The 21,775-nt window shown below is 38.3% G+C and overlaps 1 protein-coding gene across 1 annotated transcript in view; it reads right to left on the reverse strand.

The window, feature by feature from the left end:
• Positions 1-19,484, reverse strand: part of FNTA (farnesyltransferase, CAAX box, alpha) — a 30,880-nt gene extending 11,396 nt beyond the window's left edge. The window contains exons 1-4 of the mRNA XM_047855086.1: positions 19,241-19,484; positions 17,093-17,178; positions 5,306-5,420; positions 1,559-1,663 (exon numbers count right to left, since the gene is read on the reverse strand). Of these exons, the coding sequence (XP_047711042.1) occupies positions 1,559-1,663; positions 5,306-5,420; positions 17,093-17,178; positions 19,241-19,446 (512 nt within the window). The 5' untranslated portion in view covers positions 19,447-19,484. The remainder of the gene's footprint in view (positions 1-1,558; positions 1,664-5,305; positions 5,421-17,092; positions 17,179-19,240) is intronic.
• Positions 19,485-21,775: the final 2,291 nt, after the last annotated feature.

Below are 21,775 nucleotides of genomic sequence, written 5' to 3' on the forward strand. Positions count from 1 at the left end.
GGGACTCTTGATTTCAGCTCAGGCCATGATCCCAGGGTCTGGGATTGAGTCCCATATCCAGCTCCGTTCTGAGTGTGGAGCCTGCTTGGGATTCTCTCTTTCCTTCTATCCCTCTCCCCTGCTTGCATTCTCTCTCTCTAAAAAAATAAATAAAAATATAAAAGTGAGTAGGAGTGACAGGGAAAAGGAAAAAGATTTAATGCTTAATAAATGACTTATTTGCATGCATGGAAAATTTAAAATCTCATTTATAGGGGTGCCTAGGTGACTCAGTCGGCTGAGCATCTGAATCAATTAGGCTCAAGTTATGATCTCACAGTTCATGGTCTGAACCTCGCATCCAGCTCTGTACTGGCAGTGTCGAGCCTGCTTGGGATTATTCTTTCTCTGTCCCTCCCCAACTCACACTCTCTCCCTCTCTCAAAATAAACATTTTAAAAAAATAATTTAAAAAAATAAATAAAAATTCATCTTACAGAATATCAAGAAGGCAAGATAGTACCCAAGAGGAAAATTCAAGAGGTAAAGGCTTTTAAATTTATTTCAGAAAAATTCCAATACAGTGAACACTAGTAATTTATTTTTCTAGATTCCTACTAATTTTGTAATTTAGGAAAAACTTAAGAATTAGGTCCTGGGGTGCCTGGGTGGCTTAGCTGGTTAAGCATTTGACTTTGGCTCAAGTCATGATCTTGCAGTTAGTGAGTTCAAGCCCCGCATCAAAATTCCAGAGCCTGCTTTGGATTCTCTCTCTGCCCTTCCCCTGCTCACACTCTCTCTCAAAAATAAATAAATAAACCTTAAACAAAAAAAAAGAAAGAAATCCTTCCGCATGAAAGTTGAACTTTCACCACTACCTCCTCCTCCATCTTCACAATAACAGCAACCACAGTGGCTTTAATTCAAGGGGTGCTCAGTATACGATGGGTACTGTTCAAACTCTATTTCTTTCCTATTTGCTCTCTGTCCTCCTGCTCCAAAATGCCTCTCTTTTTTCTCATTGTATTCTATTCCCCTCGCCCATAATAATCCCTATGGTTTTGTCCATGCTAACTTAGGGCTTAGTTTCTACAACAACAATATACTCTGTAAAACACTGTGGTTTTCACACTGCACTGTGAAATAACTGGCTGTATTATTTGCTTTCCTTGTTAAACTGTGTGGTTCACCTTTGTATCCCCAGCATCAATATAAATTTTTTGAATACATAAACGAATGAAAGATCAAAATACCAGTGAAGTCATTTTATAACACACAGGATAGAAAACATTTTTTCAGATTCTTCACTCAAAAATTTTCTAGCAGTATTATATGCTAATGTCAAAATTTTAAATAATAATAGCAGTACACACACTTGAGTGTTAACTAAATGTTAGGTACCACATTAAGCATTAAACATAAAATTATCTCATTTAATTCTCTTAAAAACCCTATGAGACAGGTAATATTAGCTCCAATGCAAAGTACTTAAATTATAAAGAAATAAATTCCCTATAATCTCATCACTGGGAAGGTAATATTAGCATAGTGACATGTTTCCTTCCTATTTTCATCTTACCAAACTTGGTAGTTTTTGGGCTGTTCCTCAATTATTGCAGTGATATAGTTCATTTCCTCGTGTAGATCCTTTTGAAGTGACTTTAAGAGAACTCTCCGAAAATGCCTGTAGCAAACAATAAGCATTGTTTCATTATTCCACATAAACTGACTAGCCACAGGATCAGATAAAGCTTTAACAATACAGTTAGACACGCTTCTTTTTTTGGTAGGTATTCCATATAACCAATAATTTAGCAATGGAACTGCATGGGGTTGTCCCAACTCCTACAACTATCTGGTGATTGGAAGAATCAGCATTTTGAACTAAAACTGGTGAAAGGCAACAAATGATTTTTTTCAGTTAACTAATGATTATTTTCAGTTAACACTGGTTACCACTATTCTATTGCAGGCAAATCAAAGACATCTCTACCTATAATATTTCCCTACATGATACAGCTTATTTGTTTAGATATATTATTCATATAATTAATTCCATTGCAAACATCAGCATATATTGTATTTTTAGAGCCACCACAAATATCCTACTTATAAATGAAACACGTTTCTCTTTAATTTCTTTTTTTTTTTTTTTTAATTTCTTCATAGGTAGAATCAAATCATTAAAAAAAAAAAACTTTTCTCTAAAGACATGATTATTAGTTCTGGTCTATTTTTAATTCAAAATTTCCAACTCAATATATACTAAAAGAAATACAGCTGCTTTGAAAGTTATCTTTTAAAATGAAATGCTAAATAGGACTATTAACAGTATTTCTCTATTATTATTAAAGAAAATTAGGCTTCATAAAGCATGGACATAAGCATCTTGGTTTACATGGGTAAAGTTATCAGACGTACTGCCTTTTAAAAAAACAGCAAATAAACTTAGGAGATTTTTAAATGCATTCTAAGTTACTTTGTGTTATGTACAGTCAGGAATTTCTTAAAAGATAAGAAAGTGCATATTAGACGTGATTCATTCCAAAATGGTGGAATATCATACTAAGAATCCCAGTGAACATGGTAGATTAAGTAAATAAGTTTATCCTCCTACCCTAATAAAACCCCATAAAATGATAGTAAAGGAATGAAAACAGTATTAATCCACAGGACAAAGAGAATTAGGGACAAGGGGATACCACAGCAATTGGGAAAGCTCAGAATTATGGAAAATGGTAAGCTGACAGGTAAGTTTTAACTGACTTTGAAAAACAGAAAGTGCTAAAAACCTAACTGTCAACAGAGGGGAAAAAGGTTTAGAAATCAGAGGTGTCAGGTATTCCCAAAACCAGGAATCAAGGATGGGGCTGGAAACAGTATAAAATCTGGAAATAGCCCTTAACAGCCAAGACCCCTCCCCCAACCTTGAGCACAGAAGTGACAACATTTACTAAGTTGGTATGAGATAAACAAAAAAAAATATGTGTATGTCTCTGCCCCTGGTTCCTGGCACAGAGTTCCTGAACATTTAAAAATTCCTAAGTGATAAGTGTACTAGAAGCATCCTATTGAGTCAACTCTGGGTGGGGTGCTTAGGTGGCTCCTAGTCACCAGGAAGACCAAACCTTGGAATTATCAGCCCCACCTCCCAATGTCTGGATAGAGTAGAAGGGCTAGAAATAGAGTTAAATGACCATGCTTATATGAGGGAACCTCTATAAAATCCCAATACTAGGGGGTTTGAAGAGCTTCTAGGTGGGTGAACACATTCATGTTCTAGGAAGGACATACCCTCCACAAGGACAAAAGATCCTCAGCTTGGGACCCTCCCAGACCTTGCCCTATGTATCTGTTCATCTGGCTGTTCATCTGTATCTTTTATCACATCCTTTAATAAACTGTTAAACATAAGTAACTGTTTTCCTGAGTTCTATGAGCCACTGTAGCAAATTAACTGAACCCTAAGAAGGGGTCATGGGAACCTCTGATTTATAGCCCATCAGTTAGAAGCACAGGTGACAAATGGACTTGCACTAAGTATCTGAAATAGGGGGCAGTCTTGTGGGACTGAGCCCTTAAACCTGGGGGATCTGATGCTATCTGAATCTCAGGTATGTACACAATGTCAGGTAGACAATGTCAGAACTGAGTTAAATTGTAGGATACACAACTGGTATCAGAGAAAATTGCTTGGTAGGGGAAACACCCATAGCCGTTGTTGACTAGAAATGTCAGAAGTGAAGGGTTTTGTGTGAATGTAAAGGAGACACACAGGAGAAGAAACCATATTTTGTTTCGTTTTTTTAAACCTGGCAAGACATAAGTCGCTTTATTCTCTGGAAAAATCTGAAGCAGAAAGGAATAACAGACACAGAGGAATATAGGGTGAGGAAAAGGAATATAGGGTGCAACAAGGAAACGTAAAATGTTGATATACTAAACATTTGAGAACCCCCACCCAACCCATCTTCCCCTGCCTGACCCCCAGAACTGTGGCAGCCAAACACATACTCCTGAGGCAATAACCAGACGACTCCTCTCTGGAGAAACAAACTCGCCACAAGAAAAGATGGAGAACTGCTGACATGTAAAGATTTCACACAAAACAGCCACATCTCCACTCACTAACCTCACAGTGAAGCCCGCCCGTCGACAAGTCCTGCCACACACAGAGCTTCCAATCAGGATTTGTCCTGCCTCCATTATAAGTTTGAAAGGAGAGTCAAGGATTTGAAAAAAATATTTACATGAAAGAAAGAGACCAAAACAAACACAAAAAAATGAAAATATGTCACACATCAATGAAAAGATAAGATGCTATTAAAAAAAATTCAGAGAACAAAAAAGAGCTTTTGGATATTAAGAAATTTTTGAGCACAGACACAGTCAGAAGATAATGTTGAAGAAATATCACAAATGTAAATGAAAAGACAAAGAAATGAAAATAAGAAAAAGCAATAAAAAAGATACCACATGTGACTTAAAAAAACATTCCAGAAAGAGAAAACAGAGGAAAGAGAGAGGGAATTATCAAACGAACATAAAAAAAAAAATTCCCTGGACCTACTAAAAAGGTTTAAACATGAAGTAATGAGTCTTCTCAATAGAGGCTAAAGGAAATAGAAAAACATCTTTAAAATTCTGAAGGAAAATATTTCTAATCTAGAATTCTACTAATAAAATCGAGAAGAGCCTCTATTAAGACACTTTTCAATGTACAAAATCTCAAAAATGTTTTTCCACACATCCTTTTACAAGTTCTCTTCTATTCAAGAATGTGGTCAGTAAAATGAGAGTAAATCAATAAAGAGAAAGAGGGTCAGGTCTGGAAATGGGATCATGAACGCACGAAAGAGCTGAAGACTAGATGTACAGTGCCCAAACTAGATGTACAGGTGAAGAAACAAAAAAGGAGCTGAAGGATTACCTGTTGTGTTCAGCAGAAATGACACATCTTATACATATCAGAGCACATGGGAGACAAATTACTTACTGGCACAAAGAAAATGAAACTAAACAAAAAAAAGCAATCTGTTAAAAGGAATACTCTGAAATACTATAAAATGTGGGTCAGCATATTTAGAATATACAGGTTAGCTTAAGAAAAAACAGCCAAGAGTTCTTGCCTCTGGGGAGTGGGACCCTGGTAGTGAGAAGGAAGGGGGCAGAGGATGTCATTTTTCATTCAGTCTCTGACTTTTAAACTCATAGCATGAATTATTATTTTGATAACAACTGAAGTTTAGTTAAGGAAAAAAAAGAGCCATCTGAACTAAAACATGAGACATTTACGTGGGAAATATTAATGATGAGTTTTACTTACCACACTGTATAATTTGCTGCATTTAACTCAATAGCATCTCTGGTTAGTTTAAAAGCTCGTTCACTTCTTTCATCACGCTGCAGAACAGCCCGGAAATAATCATAAACATCTCTAACTGGGGAGAGAGCACACCGTTGCATTAGGACTATCTTTCTTGTTTAAACTTAGCACTATAATACAAAATGCTGTTCTATCTTATGAGGAAAGATACTGCATGTGTATCATTTATAACAATAAACAAAAGAAAGTCAAATGACTATGTGAATGCCACCTTGAGAATGCTTTAGTGTCACAGCCATAATATATGTGTAACTGTGCCTCCTGCTCGTATGTATGTACAGGGGTTAATGCCAGACTCCAAATCTCCAAAAGACCTATTGCATTAAAGTAAAATTAAAGTGCATATATTCAAATATATTCAGTTACTACTTTTCTCACATTTTGTCAGTTTTATAAGTGAAAAAAGCAATGTACATGATAGTAGAAAATTCAAACAGTATAAAAAAGTTCACACTAAATTTGACTAAATTCCCAGTCCTTCTCCACAGAAGCAACCACTGTTAACTGATTCTACTGTAGCCTTCCAAATACATTCTATGGATATACAAATATATGTTCTAAATCCATCCTCCCATTTTTTAATACAAATGATCACAGTGGGGAACATGGCTAGCTCTCTTGATCTTGGGGTTGTAGTTCGAGCCCAATGTTGGGTACAGAGATTACTTGAAAATAAAATCTTAAAAAAAATAAAAAAATAAATGAGATCACATCACACTCTATGTTCTGGGCCTTGCTTTTTTCATTCACACATTATTAAAGGTAGTGTAAAATTTACATACTCATTGAATCAATTGGAACTATTGTTCCAGTTCTAGGAAGTTTTCTTACAAATATACTCCCATACACACCCAAAGCATCCAAGGAAATTTACTGGAGTGTTTGATTACATACGTAAGAAAAATTTAAAAGGCTGGTCTGATGGTAATAGGTTAATAAGAACTTACTAAAGTTGGTATATAACCACCCACTGATAAATCTGACTGGCTTCAAAAAAAAAAAAAGGCAATGAAAATTGGAAACAAATAATCTTTCCATTAGTAAACAATGGGCTAAGTCCATTATGACACACTCATACAACGACATACTATGCAGTCATTAGTAATGAGGCTGCTCTGGTACATACACGTACGGAATAACTGCTATGACTATTAGGTGAAAACAGGAAGAAATGGAGCAGCATGCTACTCATTTAGTTAAAAATATATGCTTATTTATGAACACTGAGGAACAGAGATGGGAAGACATAATATTCCATTACAAAGTTCACCATATGTTGGGGCACCTGGGTGGCTCAGTCGGTTGGGCGTCCGACTTTGGCTCGGGTCATGATCTCGCAGTCCGTGAGTTCGAGCCCCGCGTCGGGCTCTGTGCTGACAGCTCAGAGCCTGGAGCCCATTTCAGATTCTGTGTCTCCCTCTCTCTCTGACCCTCCCCCATTCATGCTCTGTCTCTCTCTGTCTCAAAAATAAATGAACATTAAAAAAAAACATTAAAAAAAAAAAAAAGTTCACCATATGCTGCAGAGCATTTCACTGTATGGTACTCAAATTCTATTTAACTCATCCCCTATCAATGAATATCTCACTCTTTTGCTGTCCTGAGTACCACTGTATGCTTTTGTGTGCATGTGCAAATTCAGCACATCTGTTAAGATAAATTCCTACAAGTAGAATTACTGCATCAAGGTGATGTGCACTGTTGATGCTCACAGGTATTGCAAAATTAAGCTCTAAAAAAGATCTGATCAATATATATATATTCCCTCCAAGAATGTATGAATAGCCTATTTTTTTCTACATACTCACTAATATACTAAAACTTCTCATCTTCGCCAATCTCTTAACTGAAGAAACTTAGACTTTGACAAATATTAACCTGATGCATTCCCATTTTCCACAAGAGAAACTGAGGCTCAGAGAGATCAACAAGTTCACAATGGGTCAGTGTATCTTGCAGACAGAAGTTAAACCCAAATCTAGACTGATGCCAAAGGCCATGCCACTAATCAAAATGAACTAGTAGATACTGCAGCTGAAATGCCCTCATAACATAGTTTGTGCTATGGCACAGAATAGATGATAGCCCAACACACGTTATTAAAAAAAAAAAACATGTGGTAAACGCTCCTAAATACTTTTTTCCACAATTAAAAACGTATGTGGACATGCTATGCTATTTTTCTTAATACTGTATAATTTTCCAGCTACTGGTAATTCAAAAATTTTTAACAGATTATGTATAAAAACCATATCTAGGATATATATATCCTAGTTTGCCTAACCAGTCTGTTAATATTGGCAATGTGGATCATTTACAATTTTGTTTTATAAAAATCACTGTTTTAAGTTTCCAATGACTTTTCACTAAAATTTTAAGTTACATATATAATGCATACGTGCACATACTGTTTCCTTAGACTAAAGCCCCCAAAGTGAAATTATCAGAGAAGAACATGAACAATTACAGATCTGGGGCACCTGGGTGGCTCAGTCAGTTAAGCATCTGACTTCAGCTCAGGTCATGATCTCACAGTCTGTGAGTTCAAGACCCACGTCAGGCTCTGTGCTGACAGCTCAGAGCCTGGAGCCTGCTTCGGATTCTGTCTCTCCCTCTCTCTGCCCCTCCCCTGCTCAGACTCTATCTCTCAAAAATAAAAAAATAGGGGTGCCTGGGTGGTCAGTCAGTTAAGTGTCCGACTTCGGCTCAGGTCATGATCTTGGGGTTTGTGGGTTCAAGCCTCCGTGTCGGACTCTGTGCTGACAGCTCAGAGCCTGGAGCATGCTTCAGATTCTTTGTCTCCCTCTCTCTTTTGGCTCCTTCCCCACTCGTGCTCTGTCTCACTCTCTCTCTCAAAAATAAATAAACTTAAAAAAATTTTTTTTTAAATAATAAACATTTAAATATATATTAAACAATTACAATATACATATATATATTAAATGCATACTATATATGTATATTAAACAATTACAGCTCCTTACGAATTCTGAGACATGGGGTGCCTGGGTGGCTGTGTTGGTTAAGCATCTGACTCTTGGTTTCGGCTCAGGTCAGATCTCACAGTTCACAAGGGTTCAAGTGCTGCATCAGGCTCTGCACTGGTGGTTGGTGTGGACCCTGCTTGGGATTCTCTCTCTTCTTCTTCTCTCTGCCTCTCCCCTGATTGTGCTCTCTCTCTCAAAATAAATAAATATCGTGGGGCGCCTGGGTGGCGCAGTCGGTTAAGCGTCCGGCTTCAGCCAGGTCACGATCTTGCGGTCTGTGAGTTCGAGCCCCGCGTTGGGCTCTGGGCTGATGGCTCAGAGCCTGGAACCTGTTTCTGATTCTGTGTCTCCCTCTCTCTCTGCCCTTCCCCCGTTCATGCTCTGTCTCTCTCTGTCCCAAAAATAAATAAATAAACGTCAAATAAATAAATAAATAAATAAATAAATAAATAAATATTGAAAAAAAAATTCTGAGACATAAAAAGGTTACCTACTTCTAAACACTATCCTTTTTTTTTTTAAATCTTTTTTTTTAACGTTTATTTATTTTTGAGACAGAGAGAGACAGAGCATGAACAGGGGAGGGGCAGAGAGAGAGGGAGACACAGAATCTGAAACAGGCTCCAGGCTCTGAGCTGTCAGCACAGAGCCCAACGCGGGGCTCGAACCCACAGACCACGAGACCATGACCTGAGCTGAAGGCAGATGCTTAACTGACTGAGCCACCTAGGCACCCCTAAACACTATCCTTAAAAAGTTGAATTTAAATCATACCAGAATAAAATTTAGAAACATAAGTGGCAAATAACTATGAAATATTATGCACTAAGAACCAAGCTCCCAAATAATTTTCAAGTTATAACAAAATGCTTATAACACATTAACTCTATATACAATGTATATATACATTATTTTATGTACACACATATCTACACATATAAAACATACACACATGCACATATATGCAATATGAAACCAACTTTGCAGAAACATTCACAGATGAGTACAAGGCTATATACCAAATATTAACGGTGGTTCTTTTTTTAAAATGTCTATTTATTTTTGTGAGAGCATGTCAGTGTGCACAGGTGGGGCAGGGGCAGAGAGACAGAGGGACAGAAGATCCAAAGCGGGCTCTGTGCTAACAGCAGAGAGCCTGATGTGGGGCTTGAACTCATGAACCTCAAGATCATGATGTGAGCTGAAGTCAGAAGCTTAACTACTGAGCCATCCAGGTGCCCACCTTTTTTTTTTTTTTTTTTAAACTGGTAACTTACTGTGTCATCAAGAACATTGTTTTTTTTTTTAAGTTTTTAAATTCCAGTTATAGTTAACACACCGTATAATATTAATTTCAGGTGTACAATATGATGACTCAATACTTCCAGACATCAGCTAGTACTCATCACAAGTGCACTCCTTAATCCCCATCACCTACTTTACCTATCCCTTTACCCACCTCCCCTCTGGTAAACTGTCAGTTTGTTTTCTTTCTTTTTTTTTTTTTCAACGTTTTATTTATTTTTGGGACAGAGAGAGACAGAGCATGAATGGGGGAGGGGCAGAGAGAGAGGGAGACACAGAATCGGAAACAGGCTCCAGGCTCTGAGCCATCAGCCCAGAGCCTGACGCGGGGCTCGAACTCACAGACCGCGAGATCGTGACCTGGCTGAAGTCGGACGCTTAACCAACTGCGCCACCCAGGCGCCCCTGTCAGTTTGTTTTCTACAGTTAAGAGTCTGCTTCTTGGTTTGCCTCTCTTTTTTTTTTTTTTCCTTTGCTCATTTGTTTCTTAAATACCAATTATGACTGAAATCATATGGTATCTTTCTCTGACTTAGTTTGCTTAGCATAATACTCTCTAGCTCCATCCATGTCATTGCAAATGTGGCTCAGTAATATTCTGTTGTGTATATTTACATCTTTTTCTTTATTCTTTTTAATGTTTATTTCTGAGAGAGCATGAGCAGGGAAGGGACAGAGAGAGAGGGAGAAAGAGAATCCAAAGCAGGCTCTGCACTATCAGCGCAAAGCCCAAGGTGGGGCTCGAACTCCTAAACTGTGAAATCATGACCTGAGCCAAAGTCGGATGCTTAACTGACTGAGCCACCCAGGTGCCCTTTACCACATCTTCTTTATCCACTCATCCATTGATGGGCACTTGGGCTGCTTCCACAATTTGACTATTGTAAATAATGCTGCGACAGACATCAGGATGCATGTAACCCTATGATTAGTATTTTGTATTCTCTGGATAAATACCTAGTAGTATGACCACTGGACTGTAGGGTGATTCTATTTTTAATTTTCTGAGGAACTTCCATGCTGTTTTCCAGAGTAGCTGTACTGGTTTGCATTCCCATCAACAATGCAAGAAGGTTCCACTTGCTCCCCATCCTCGCCAACACCTGCTGTTTCTTGTGTTGATTTTAGCCATTCTGACTATTGTGAGGTGATATCTCATTATAGTTTTGATTTGCATTTCCCTGGTAAGTGATATGGAATATCTTTTCATGTGTCTGTTGGCCATTTGTTTGTCTTCTTTGAAAAAATCTCTACTTGTCTTCTGTCCATTTTTTAATGGATTATTCACTTTTTTGGTTTAGTTATATATTTTGGATACTAACCCTGTATCAGACATGTCATTTGCAAATATTTCCTCCCATTCCATAGGCTGCCTTTTAATTTTATTGTTTCCTTCACTGTGCAGAAGCTTTGGATTTTGATGAAGTCCCAATAGTTTATTTTTGCCTTTGTTTCCCTTGCCTCAGGAGACATCTAAAAACAAGTTGCTACAGCCAATGTCAAAGAAGTTATTGCCTATGTTCTAGGATTTTTATGGTTTCAGGTCTCACATGTAGGTCTATAATTCATTCTGAATTTATTTTTGTGAAGGGTGTAAGAAAGTAGTCATTTCATCCTTTCTCATGTAGCTGTCCAGTTTTCCCACCATTTGTTGAAGAGACAAGTCTTTTTCCCATTGGATATTCTTTCCTGCTTTGTTGAAGATTAATTTACCATATAACTGCAGATTCATTTCTGAGTTTTCTATTCTGTTCCACTGATCTGTGTGTGTGTGTGTTTTTAAGTAGGCTGCACGTCAAGGACGGAGCCAACACAGGGCTTGAATTCACTACCCTGAGATCAAGACCTGAGTTGAGATCAAGAGTCAGACGCTTACCTGACTGAGCCACACAGGTGCCCCAATCTGTGTGTCTACAATCTGTGTGGCACAATCTGTGTGCCAGTACCATACTATTTTGATTACAACAGCTTTGTAATAGAACTTGAAGTATGGAATTGTGATGCCTCCAGGTTTGCTTTTTTCATGACTGCTTTGGCTATTTGGCATCTTTTGTTGTTCCATACACACTTTAGGATTATTTTAGCTCTGTGAAAAATGCTGTTGGCATTTTGATAGGGATTACATTAAATATATAGATTGTTTTGGGTATTTGGGAAGAACAGACATTTTAACAATATTTGTTCTTCCAATCCATGGAATGTCTTTCCATTTCTTTGTGTCATCTTCAATTTCTTTCATCAGTGTTCTATAGTTTTTCAGAGTACAGGTCTTTCATCTCTTTGGTTATGTCTATTCCTAGGTATCTTATTGTTTTTGGTGCAATTGTAAATGGGAGTGATTCCTTAATTTCTCTTTCTGCAGCTTCATCACTGGTGTATTGTAATGCAATTTCTGTACATCGATTTTGTATCCTGTGACTTTGCTGAATTTATCAGTTCTAACAGTTTTTTGATGATCAGGTTTTCTATATATAGTATCATGGCATCCACAAATAGTGAAAGTTTTACTTCTTCCCTACCAGTGTGGATGCCTTTTATTTCTTTTTGTTGTCTGTCGCTAGGACTTCCAGTACCATGTTGAATAGAAGTGGTGAGTGGACATCCCTGTTTTGTTCTTGACCATACAGGAAAAGCCCTGTTTTTCCACATTGAGGATGATACTAGGTATGGGTTTTTCATATATGGGCTTTATTATGTTCAGGTATGTTCCCTCTAAACCTACTTTGTTGAGGGTAACAGTGTTTTGTTTTGAAGTTTATTCACTTATTCTAGAGACAGAAAAAGAAACAAAGAGTGCATGGGGGAGGGGCAGAGAGAGAGAATCCCAAGCAGGCTCTGCTCCACCAGTGCAGAGCCTGATGCAGGGCTCGAACTCACAAACCGTGAGATAATGACCTGTGCTGAAATCAAGTGTCAGATGCTTAACCGACTGAGAGCCCAACAGTGGTTCTTTCTGTTTTTTTTTTTTTTTTTTTTTTAATGTTTATTTTTGGGAGAGAGAGAGAGAGTGAGTGGGGAGGGGCAGAGAGAGAGGGAGATACAGAATCCGAAGCAGGACCCAGGCTCTGAGCTGTCAGCACAGAGCCCAACACAGGGCTTGAACCCACAGAGGAGATCATGACCTGGGCTGAAGTCGGACGCTTAACCAACTGAGCCACCCAGGGGACCCAACAGTAGTTATTTCTTGATGATGAGACTCTTCTTTTGATTTTTAATACTCAAAATTTTCTACAATGAGCACGTTTTACTTTAAAAAACATTTCTAACTAGAAAGAATACATATTCCATGCAAACATTGTAAACAATATAAAAGTACATGAAGTTTCCCCCACTTCAATGCCACTCTCCAATGCACTGGATTTCTTTCAAGGGTACTGGTTGTTACCAGACATTTTTCTAAGCATATAAACATAGTCGTTTTTTTTAAATTCTTCTTTTTAATTAAGTAATCTTTATGACCAACGTGGGTCTTGAACTCATGACCCCGTCAAGAGTCACATGCTCTATAGACTAAGCCAGCCAGGCACCCCAGTTACTTATTTTTAATGAAATTGTTATATTATTATTCACACTGCTTTTCATTTTGCCATTCTCCTCAATTATGTTCTTCCATATACACATCTACAACACTCTTTGTCCACTATTCATTCCATACAAAGGCCATGGCATAATTTACATATGAATGCCTTTTTGGGGGGCAGAATTCTACAAGTAGAAATAGAATATTCCGCCTTACAACTATATATGCCAAACCGATAGGCTTATAAATGAATCTGGGGTTATATAAATAGAATTTTATATTCATTAGATTTTTTTTCCTGTAGTCTTCAATATTAAAGTATTCTCTAAACTAAAAATTACACATTTAAGGGGCACCTGGATGGTTCAGGTAGTTGAGCTCAGGTCATGATCTCACAGTTTGTGAGTTTGAACCCCACATCAGGTTTGCTACTGTCAGCACAGAGCCCACTTTGGATCCTCTGTCTCCTTCTCTCTCTGCCCCTCCCCCACTGGCACTCTGTATCTCAAAAATAAACATTAAAAAATATAAAATAAAAATCACACACTTAATATAATGTCCTATCCAAAGCTTCTAAAACTTACGTGGCTTTTTTCACTCAACACTGTTTCTGAGATCTGTCCATGTTATAAATAATCTAGATCCTGTTAATGGTTATCTAGTACTCAACTGTATGACAATGATACATTTTATTTATCCAATTTCCAAAACAAAATGTAAGTGGCTTCCAAGATTATGCTTCCTCAAAAAATGTTACAGATTTAAATAAACCATATAGTACTTACTCTGAGCCAGAGAGGTTTTATTATTTTATGTGTATAACTTACTCAATAAAGTACTGGCCCTTGAACGACATGGGTTTGGACAGCACAGGTCTACTTATACACAGACTTTTTCAATAAATACAGTACTGCATTTTCTTTTATGAATTCTTTTTTAAGTAAACTATACCCCTACATGAAGCTTGAACTCATGACCTCTAGATCAAGAGTCACATGCTCTACAGACTGAGCCAGCTAGGCATCCCTCTTTATGATTTTCTTAATAACATTTTTTCTCTAGCATACTCTATTGTAAGAATACAGTATATAATACATTTAACATACAAAATATGTGTTAGTCAACTATTTATGTTATTAAAGAAAGACTGCCAGCAACAGTAGGCTAGGATTCTGAGGAGTCCAAAGTTATATGTGGATTTTCAACTGAGTTGGGGGGGTCAGCACCCCTAACTCTCATGTATTCAAGAGTCAACTGCAGTTACGATTATCCTCATTTTACCTAGGAGGAAATAACGGTAAAGAGAGGTTAAATAATTTGTCCAAAGTTATAGAGCCAATAAAATGGTGAAGTTAGAATTTAAACCGGTTTGGGCATCTGGGTAGCTCAGTCAGTTAAGCATCTGACTTCAGCTCAGGTCATAATCTCACAGTTAGCGAGTTTGAGTCCCACTTCAGGTGAGCACGAGCCCTGCTTCCGATGAGCTTCTGCTATGCCTCTGGTGAACATGAGCAACCCCCCCACCCCCCAGCCGTGAGCTCCTTCCCTCTCTCTTTTCCCACCCCACCTCTGCCCCTAGTGCGACTCTCTCTCTCTCCCCCCTCACTCTCTCTGCCCTGGCTCACTTGTACCCTCTCTCTTAAAAAAAAAAAAAAAAAAAGAATTTTTTTTTTAAACCAGTTGTTCTATCTCTAATGTTTGTGTTCTTAACCTCCTAGTACATCTTCTGATGTCCTATGTCAGAGTGTACCAGAATGTATCATTAGAAGCAATATTTCAAGGTTATGATATGAGCATTTTCCAGTTTTACTAGACAAACCAAACCCCAAAATGGCTAAACATGAAAATTATCATCTGAAATATATGCATCCATTCACATGTCCTAATACCTGATATCATAAGATAGTTTTAATTTTTTGCCTTTTAACGTGTGTTCGGGAAATAACATGCCCATTTTATTTTGTGTCTCTTCCATTCCTAATGATAATGGACTTTTCCTCCTCTTTAAAAGCCAATGGAATTTGGGGCGCCTGGGTGGCTCAGTTGGTTAAGTGTCCGACGTCAGCTCAGGTAATAATCTCACAGTCTGTGAGTTCAAGCCCTGCGTTGGGCTCTGTGCTGACAGCTCAGAGCCTGGAGCCTGCTTCGGATTCTGTGTCTGCCTCTCCCCTGCTCATGCTCTGCCTCTCTCTGTCTCAAAATTAAGTAAAAACATTAAAAAAAATAATTCAAAGCCAACGAAATTTTCTCTTCTGTAAACTACCAGTTCATATACCCTTTGTCTATTTTTTTATTAAGTTGCCTATTTCCTTAACCTTTTGTAAGAATTCCTTACAAAGTTCTGAATATCAATTCTGTTTCATATGGTATATCTTTTCCCATACTGCTGTTTCCCTTTTAACTTATTCAGGGTGTCTTCACTTGTACAGATTTTAAATTTTGATATATATACCTATCAATTTTTGATTGACAACTCATATTTCTCTTTTCCTTTGTAGTTTCTAATCATGATATATGTAAGAATTTTAAACGTTAATTTTTTCAGCCTGCAAAAAACGGTTTTATTAAATAATTTTTAACATAATGAGAAATGTATGATTGTATCAGTTTATTTTTCCAACATCTTTGTTAGTGACTTCATGAATCTGAAAAAGTTGTGGTTTTCACTTCTCTGATTACTAGTGAGGTTAACATTTCTTCACAGATCTCTTCTCACGAATTCTATCTTTGTATCATCTCTCTTCATCATGTGAAAGTTTTGCATTTATGCAGTTACATCTTCTGATCTTTTCCTCAATTCTGAGTTTTACATCTTGCCTAATAATACCTTCTTCACCAAAAGAACAAAAGATTATTCTTTTGTTTGCTCCTAGTATGTTTAGTCTTGTTTTAGAAGTTTAATTCATCTGTAATTTATTTCCAATTAAGACATGAAACAAGGATATAATTTTGCTTATAACCAAATGCATAGACAACTGCTGCAAAACCAATCTGATTAATCCATCTTTTCATACAGTTATAAGATGTTCTTTTTATCAAATATTAAGTTCCCATCTATGCTCATCTATTTTTAGATTTCTTACCAAATCTATTTATTTCTGCACTAGTTCCACACGTTATTTTTAGTACTACATTTTCATATTTGATAGGTCAAACCTTCAGACCATTATTCTTGCTTTTCAAACATTTCTTGGCATTACTTCATAGTCAGAAAAGTACAATAAATGCTTTTCCTAAAAAAGGAATGATCTTGGATAACAGAGCTTTAACTGAAACATGTACATATATACGCACACAGAAAAGGTATGAGGTTTGGGGTGGGGGGCAGAACTAATTTAAATCAGAATTATACACGCACACAAAAATACAAAACTAGCATTCCATTTTATTCATCTATCCTTTCTTAGAAGAACAACTAACAATTAACATTTGCATGACCTTCAATTTACAAAGCATTTTCATTCACATTCATTATGAAAGAATGATACTTTGTCAAAGAAAATAATCCACTCATTTTAATGTCAGTAAATGTATTCCAACTGAGCCTAGCACTTCACTGCTGAAATATATTTCAAAATGTGCAAGTTTCAGCAACCTAAGTTTATTCTACATAAAACAATAACTCATTTATGCTGTATCCTGTGTGCAGATTACACAGTAAATGAAAAGCATAACCATATTGTAGCTATTACATATTATAATGTATTATTCATTATTTATACTTAGGATATGTCCATTCTTTGGACAAAATGAAAGTTTTAACCATGAAAATGAATTATAAAAAACAGTATTAGCTTAAGTCATTTAAATCTTTATTAGACAAAAACCTGTCATCTACCTAGCCATATAGTTGTCAATTTCAACTCTGCTACTAAGTTTGACTTATAGACTTTTTCCTAATAAAAATAAACTTACATTTTTCACTATAAATGATCTGGACCACTGGATTGGGGCCATCATTCTGCGGCACTGGATCTATATCAGCCCATTCTGCTCTGTCCCTGAAATAAATATATTTTTTCAGTGATTGTATTCAAACACATAAGAAGAAAGAACAACTCTGGTGTTTTTAACAATAGCAACAATTACACTTGCATCCATATTAGTCAATTATAAATACATTAATGTAATTGTGGTTGGATTCTTCATTACCAAGTTTTGCCATTTTGCTTTACATATTAAACTTTTAAAGTAACATAAAGAAAAATGAAAATCTGTCACTGAAATTAAACAATAGTTCCCAAACTTAAAGTTTTTATAGAAGTGGAAAAACATGTTTTTTTGCAGTAGGTACACAGTAGTTTTACCCTAGAAATCAATTCAGTTCATTGGTTTAATGAGACTTTTTGCAGTTAGTCAGCATTTATAAACATTGAATAACAATTTGCTAGGAACTCACATTTTAAAATCAAAGTAAACACTATTAGTTTACTGTATACTGCAAGGGGGTCCAGTTGGTCTTTACAGAGCAGGCTCTGGAACCTGACAACTGTCTGATTTAGAATGTAGGCTCTACCACTTACCAGCTGTGTGACCTTGAGAAACTTACTTAATCTCTCTGGGCCTCAGTTTCTTCACTGATAAAATGGAGATGCTACCCAGCCTTCACTGATAAAATGGAGATGCTACCCAGCCTTAGAAGACTATTTGGAGGACTAAATGAGATAACACGTTAAGCACTTAAATGTGTTTAACAGTAAGCACATGGCTAGTAAATATATTCCGTATATATACTAATATATACATAGTAAGTAATACATACAGTAAGCATTCACTGAAACCTACTTCTCATTATAAATGCTAAAAGAACATTTTAGCGGCACCAAAGGGTGCCTATAGATATTTCTGTACAAACTGCCCAAACTTGTCTTAACCACTCTTTTACTTATATTCTTTTCCTTCCAGTCATCTTTTACTTCTCTATACTGATCAGCTACTGGCAGCAAAGATTCTGTGGCATCTACTCAATCTTGAAGTTGTGAAGTGAGACCTAGAGACTGGGGGAATGGCACGAGAAAGGTAAGGCTATCATTTAGTCACTGAAAAATCAGACAGAGCCAAGTGAAGCAGCTGAATATTTTACAATTCAGAGAGGAGGTGTGAGGATTATGGGGCTACCACAGCCAAATTAAATGAGTAAAACTCCAATAACAAAATCTGGATAGTGACTTTCACTCATTCATAAAACCAAGGCAAATAAGCTATCTAATGGGTTTACCTAGAACTGCATAAGAAAAAAAAACAAGACAAAAGAAAAATAAGTCACAAGGATTTCTCCATTGTCTTTGCAAGTTCATTGCAGCTAGGGAACTGGCATTACCAGAAAGCAAAGAACTGACAGGGATGAGACTGGGGAGAAAAAGCAAGAAAGTTACAAAGTACCCTATACTGGCTACTGCACACCTCTTGTATTATGTAGGAGGTGATGTAGGGATGTATTACACAGCTTAAGAACAAATACCTTTTCAGTCTTATAGCCTAAACTCGGTGCCTGATGGTAGGTGCTAAAATATTAAAGAAAATGTTGAAAGAAAATGTCCCAGACCTTAAAGACCTTACACTAGCTGTCTCCACTTTAACAGTGCAAACTTCTGGGAAGCCCTTACACCTTGTTTTTAAAGTGAGCAAATCCGGACCTTATTTATATTTAAATAATTATTTCCTGCCCGGCTATTAAACAGCACTCAAACCCTTCGGTACTCAGATTATCAGGCTAGCGTTGTGGGAGCATGCAAGAGAGCGGGATATTTCTTGAATTCCTGAATCACACCCAAACAGCCTAAGAAAGAGTGTTGTCCAGTGTGTTGCAGTTTCTACGCTGTTTGCTCTCTGGTCTCCCCTCTGTCTCTAGGTGACAACGTTGACTCCGGGAAAAAGCAACCCCGAAAAGAGCGCGAGGGCCGCGAGCGCGCCCCCCTACCCCGGCCGGCCGGCCAGGGAAGCGGCGGAAACTTCGGCCGGACACACTGAGGCCAGAGGAGCCTACCCGGAACCGCCGGCCGGGTTGAGCACACGCCTTCAAGGGAAGGGCCTCCGCCGCGGCGGCCCTGCTGTGGGCGTTACCTGTACAGGACATAGGTGGGCGAGTCCAGGCTCAGGAACCCGTCGTCCATAGGGGACGCCACCGCTTCTCCGGACTCAGCCGCCATAGCTTCTTCCTGGGGCTGCTGCTGCTGGGGCGGCGGAGGGTGCGGCTGGGGCGGCGGCGGCTCCGGCTGACCGGACGCGCTGCCCCGCGCAGCCTCCCCGACCCCCTCAGTGGCCGCCATCTCGTTTCGATCCGCAGCGGAGGTGGTTGCAGCGGCCCCGCCCCTCGCGGCCCCGCCCCTCGCTCCCTTCCCCCACCGGCGGCCCACTTCCGGCTTTCTCGCTTCCCAACCATAGAGATGCAGACCAGAGAGACCCGGGTTGCGCTCCAGCCCTGGAGGTCTGAGATGGGCACTTGGCCACAAGTGAGGAAACTGCACTGTTTCTAGGGACACCAGAAACACACGTCATCCTGTCTGTAGGCCTTTCTGAATGCTTGTAGTTGATACTTAGGAAGGTGTTGGTTTTGTTAGCTCCCCTTCGTATGGGAGGTGGTTCTCTCTTGTTTTGGACAGAGTATCTTAGAAGCAGTGGATAAGGGCAGCTGAAAACCCAACACCTCTCACCCATATCTAGGTAACTGGCCTCCAGTGCTCCCTTTTAAGCTTCATGTTTCTTGTGCACATTTTTTTTCTTTTGAATGTTAAGTGTTGATATCGAAGAATTTAAGTAATACAGGGTTTTCTGTCTTTCGAAATTAAAATCTTAATTATACAGGTACTGTGTATATGATATAGAAAAGGTAGGGGCGCCTGGGTGGCGCAGTCGGTTAAGCGGCCGACTTCAGCCAGGTCACGATCTCACGGTCCGTGAGTTCGAGCCCCGCCTCAGGCTCTGGGCTGATGGCTCAGAGCCTGGAGCCTGTTTCCGGTTCTGTGTCTCCCTCTCTCTGCCCCTCCCCCGTTCATGCTCTGTCTCTCTCTGTCCCAAAAATAAATAAACGTTGAAAAAAAATTTAAGAAAAAAAAAAGGTAAACATTCATTGAACAACTGTTTTATGTGGCTTTTTCACAGCAGTAAATAAAGTCTCTGTAGTCATGAAGTTTACATTGTAATGAACGGTAACAATATACCACCCTAAAATATGTAGGTATTCAGGACATGCCACTTCAAAATCTGCTGCTTTGGTATACTAATTATTTCTGAGCTGTAGGCACTTGAAAAACAGCAAATGCGGTCAGAAGCTTTCTCTGAGCTCCCTTTATTTGCCTAAAGACAAATCTAAAAAAAATCTCTGTTGTCATAAACCCCAACACTGGGGTTTCCAGAGTAGAAGTGGAGACCACATCCAGACAAATTTTGTCAAAATATCATATCCCATCTACTCTTCTAAGGGCTCATTCATCTTTTCTAAAAATCATTCTTCCCTGAGAGGCCTACATTCCCACTTCCCTTTCCCTATTAAGATGATATTTAAGCCTGAATTCTAAGCAACCTCAGTGAATTACTATTTTTTTTCTAAATATCCTCCATGTATACATGAGGCATACATGTTAATAAATCTGTTTTTCTCTTGTTAATCTTTTATTACAGGGTTCACAGCCAGGACTCAGAACAGTAGAGGGAAAATTATTTTTCACCCTCTAGATTTTTTCTGGAGACCATTTGAGCAAAGGCCTGAAACAGGAAAATGCATGCCATGTAGAGCAGATAGGGAGTACATGCTTAGTGTGTTCTCGGCTCAGCAAGGATGCTAATATCACTGAAGTCCTGTTAATGAGGGGAAGGAATTGGTAAGTGATAAGATTAAAGAAGAAGCCAGGGGCCATGGTAAGAATTTGAAGTGTGTGTCAGTGTACATGGTAAAATAGTCATAACATAAAATTTATCTTTGTAATCATTTTCTTAATGTTTATTTATTTTTGAGAGAGAAAGAGAGCATATGCACAAGTGGGAGAGAGGCAGAGAGAGAGGGAGACAGAATTCAAAGCAGTGTCCAGGCTCTGAGCTGCCAGCCCAATGTGGGGCTTGAACTCATGAACCATGTGATCATGACCTGAGCTGAAGTCAGGCACTTAACTGACTGAGCCACCCAGGCACTCCTCTTTGTAATCATTTTTAAGTGTACTTGTTCAATGGCATTAAGTACATTCACATTGTTGTACAACCATCACCACCATCCATCTCTAGAATTTTTCATCTTCCCAAACTGAAACTCTTATACCCATTAAATAAGTCCCCATTCCCTGTTAAAAAGAAAACCACAGACCTCAAATGGAACCACTATATTAAGAGCCCCACATCAGCAAGCCAAGACTTAATACCTAACCTGACTGCAGTTTCAACCTCTCTGCCCATCCCTACCCCCAGGAATGTAATCTTTAACTAGCCAACATGGAATTTACTGGTCAGTACGAGGAAATTCACTGATAGACCCCTTCTGTTACCATCAGGAGGGTGACCATGCCTTACACAATGGATTCTTTGCTAAATTCCTTTTTTATCCTCCTTCTCTATCTTTAAAAATCTTTCCTTTTCTGCAACTTGATGGAGCACCACTCTATTTGGTAT

The sequence above is a fragment of the Prionailurus viverrinus genome, chromosome B1 (assembly GCF_022837055.1).
Source record: "Prionailurus viverrinus isolate Anna chromosome B1, UM_Priviv_1.0, whole genome shotgun sequence".
Classification (NCBI taxonomy): domain Eukaryota; kingdom Metazoa; phylum Chordata; class Mammalia; order Carnivora; family Felidae; genus Prionailurus; species Prionailurus viverrinus.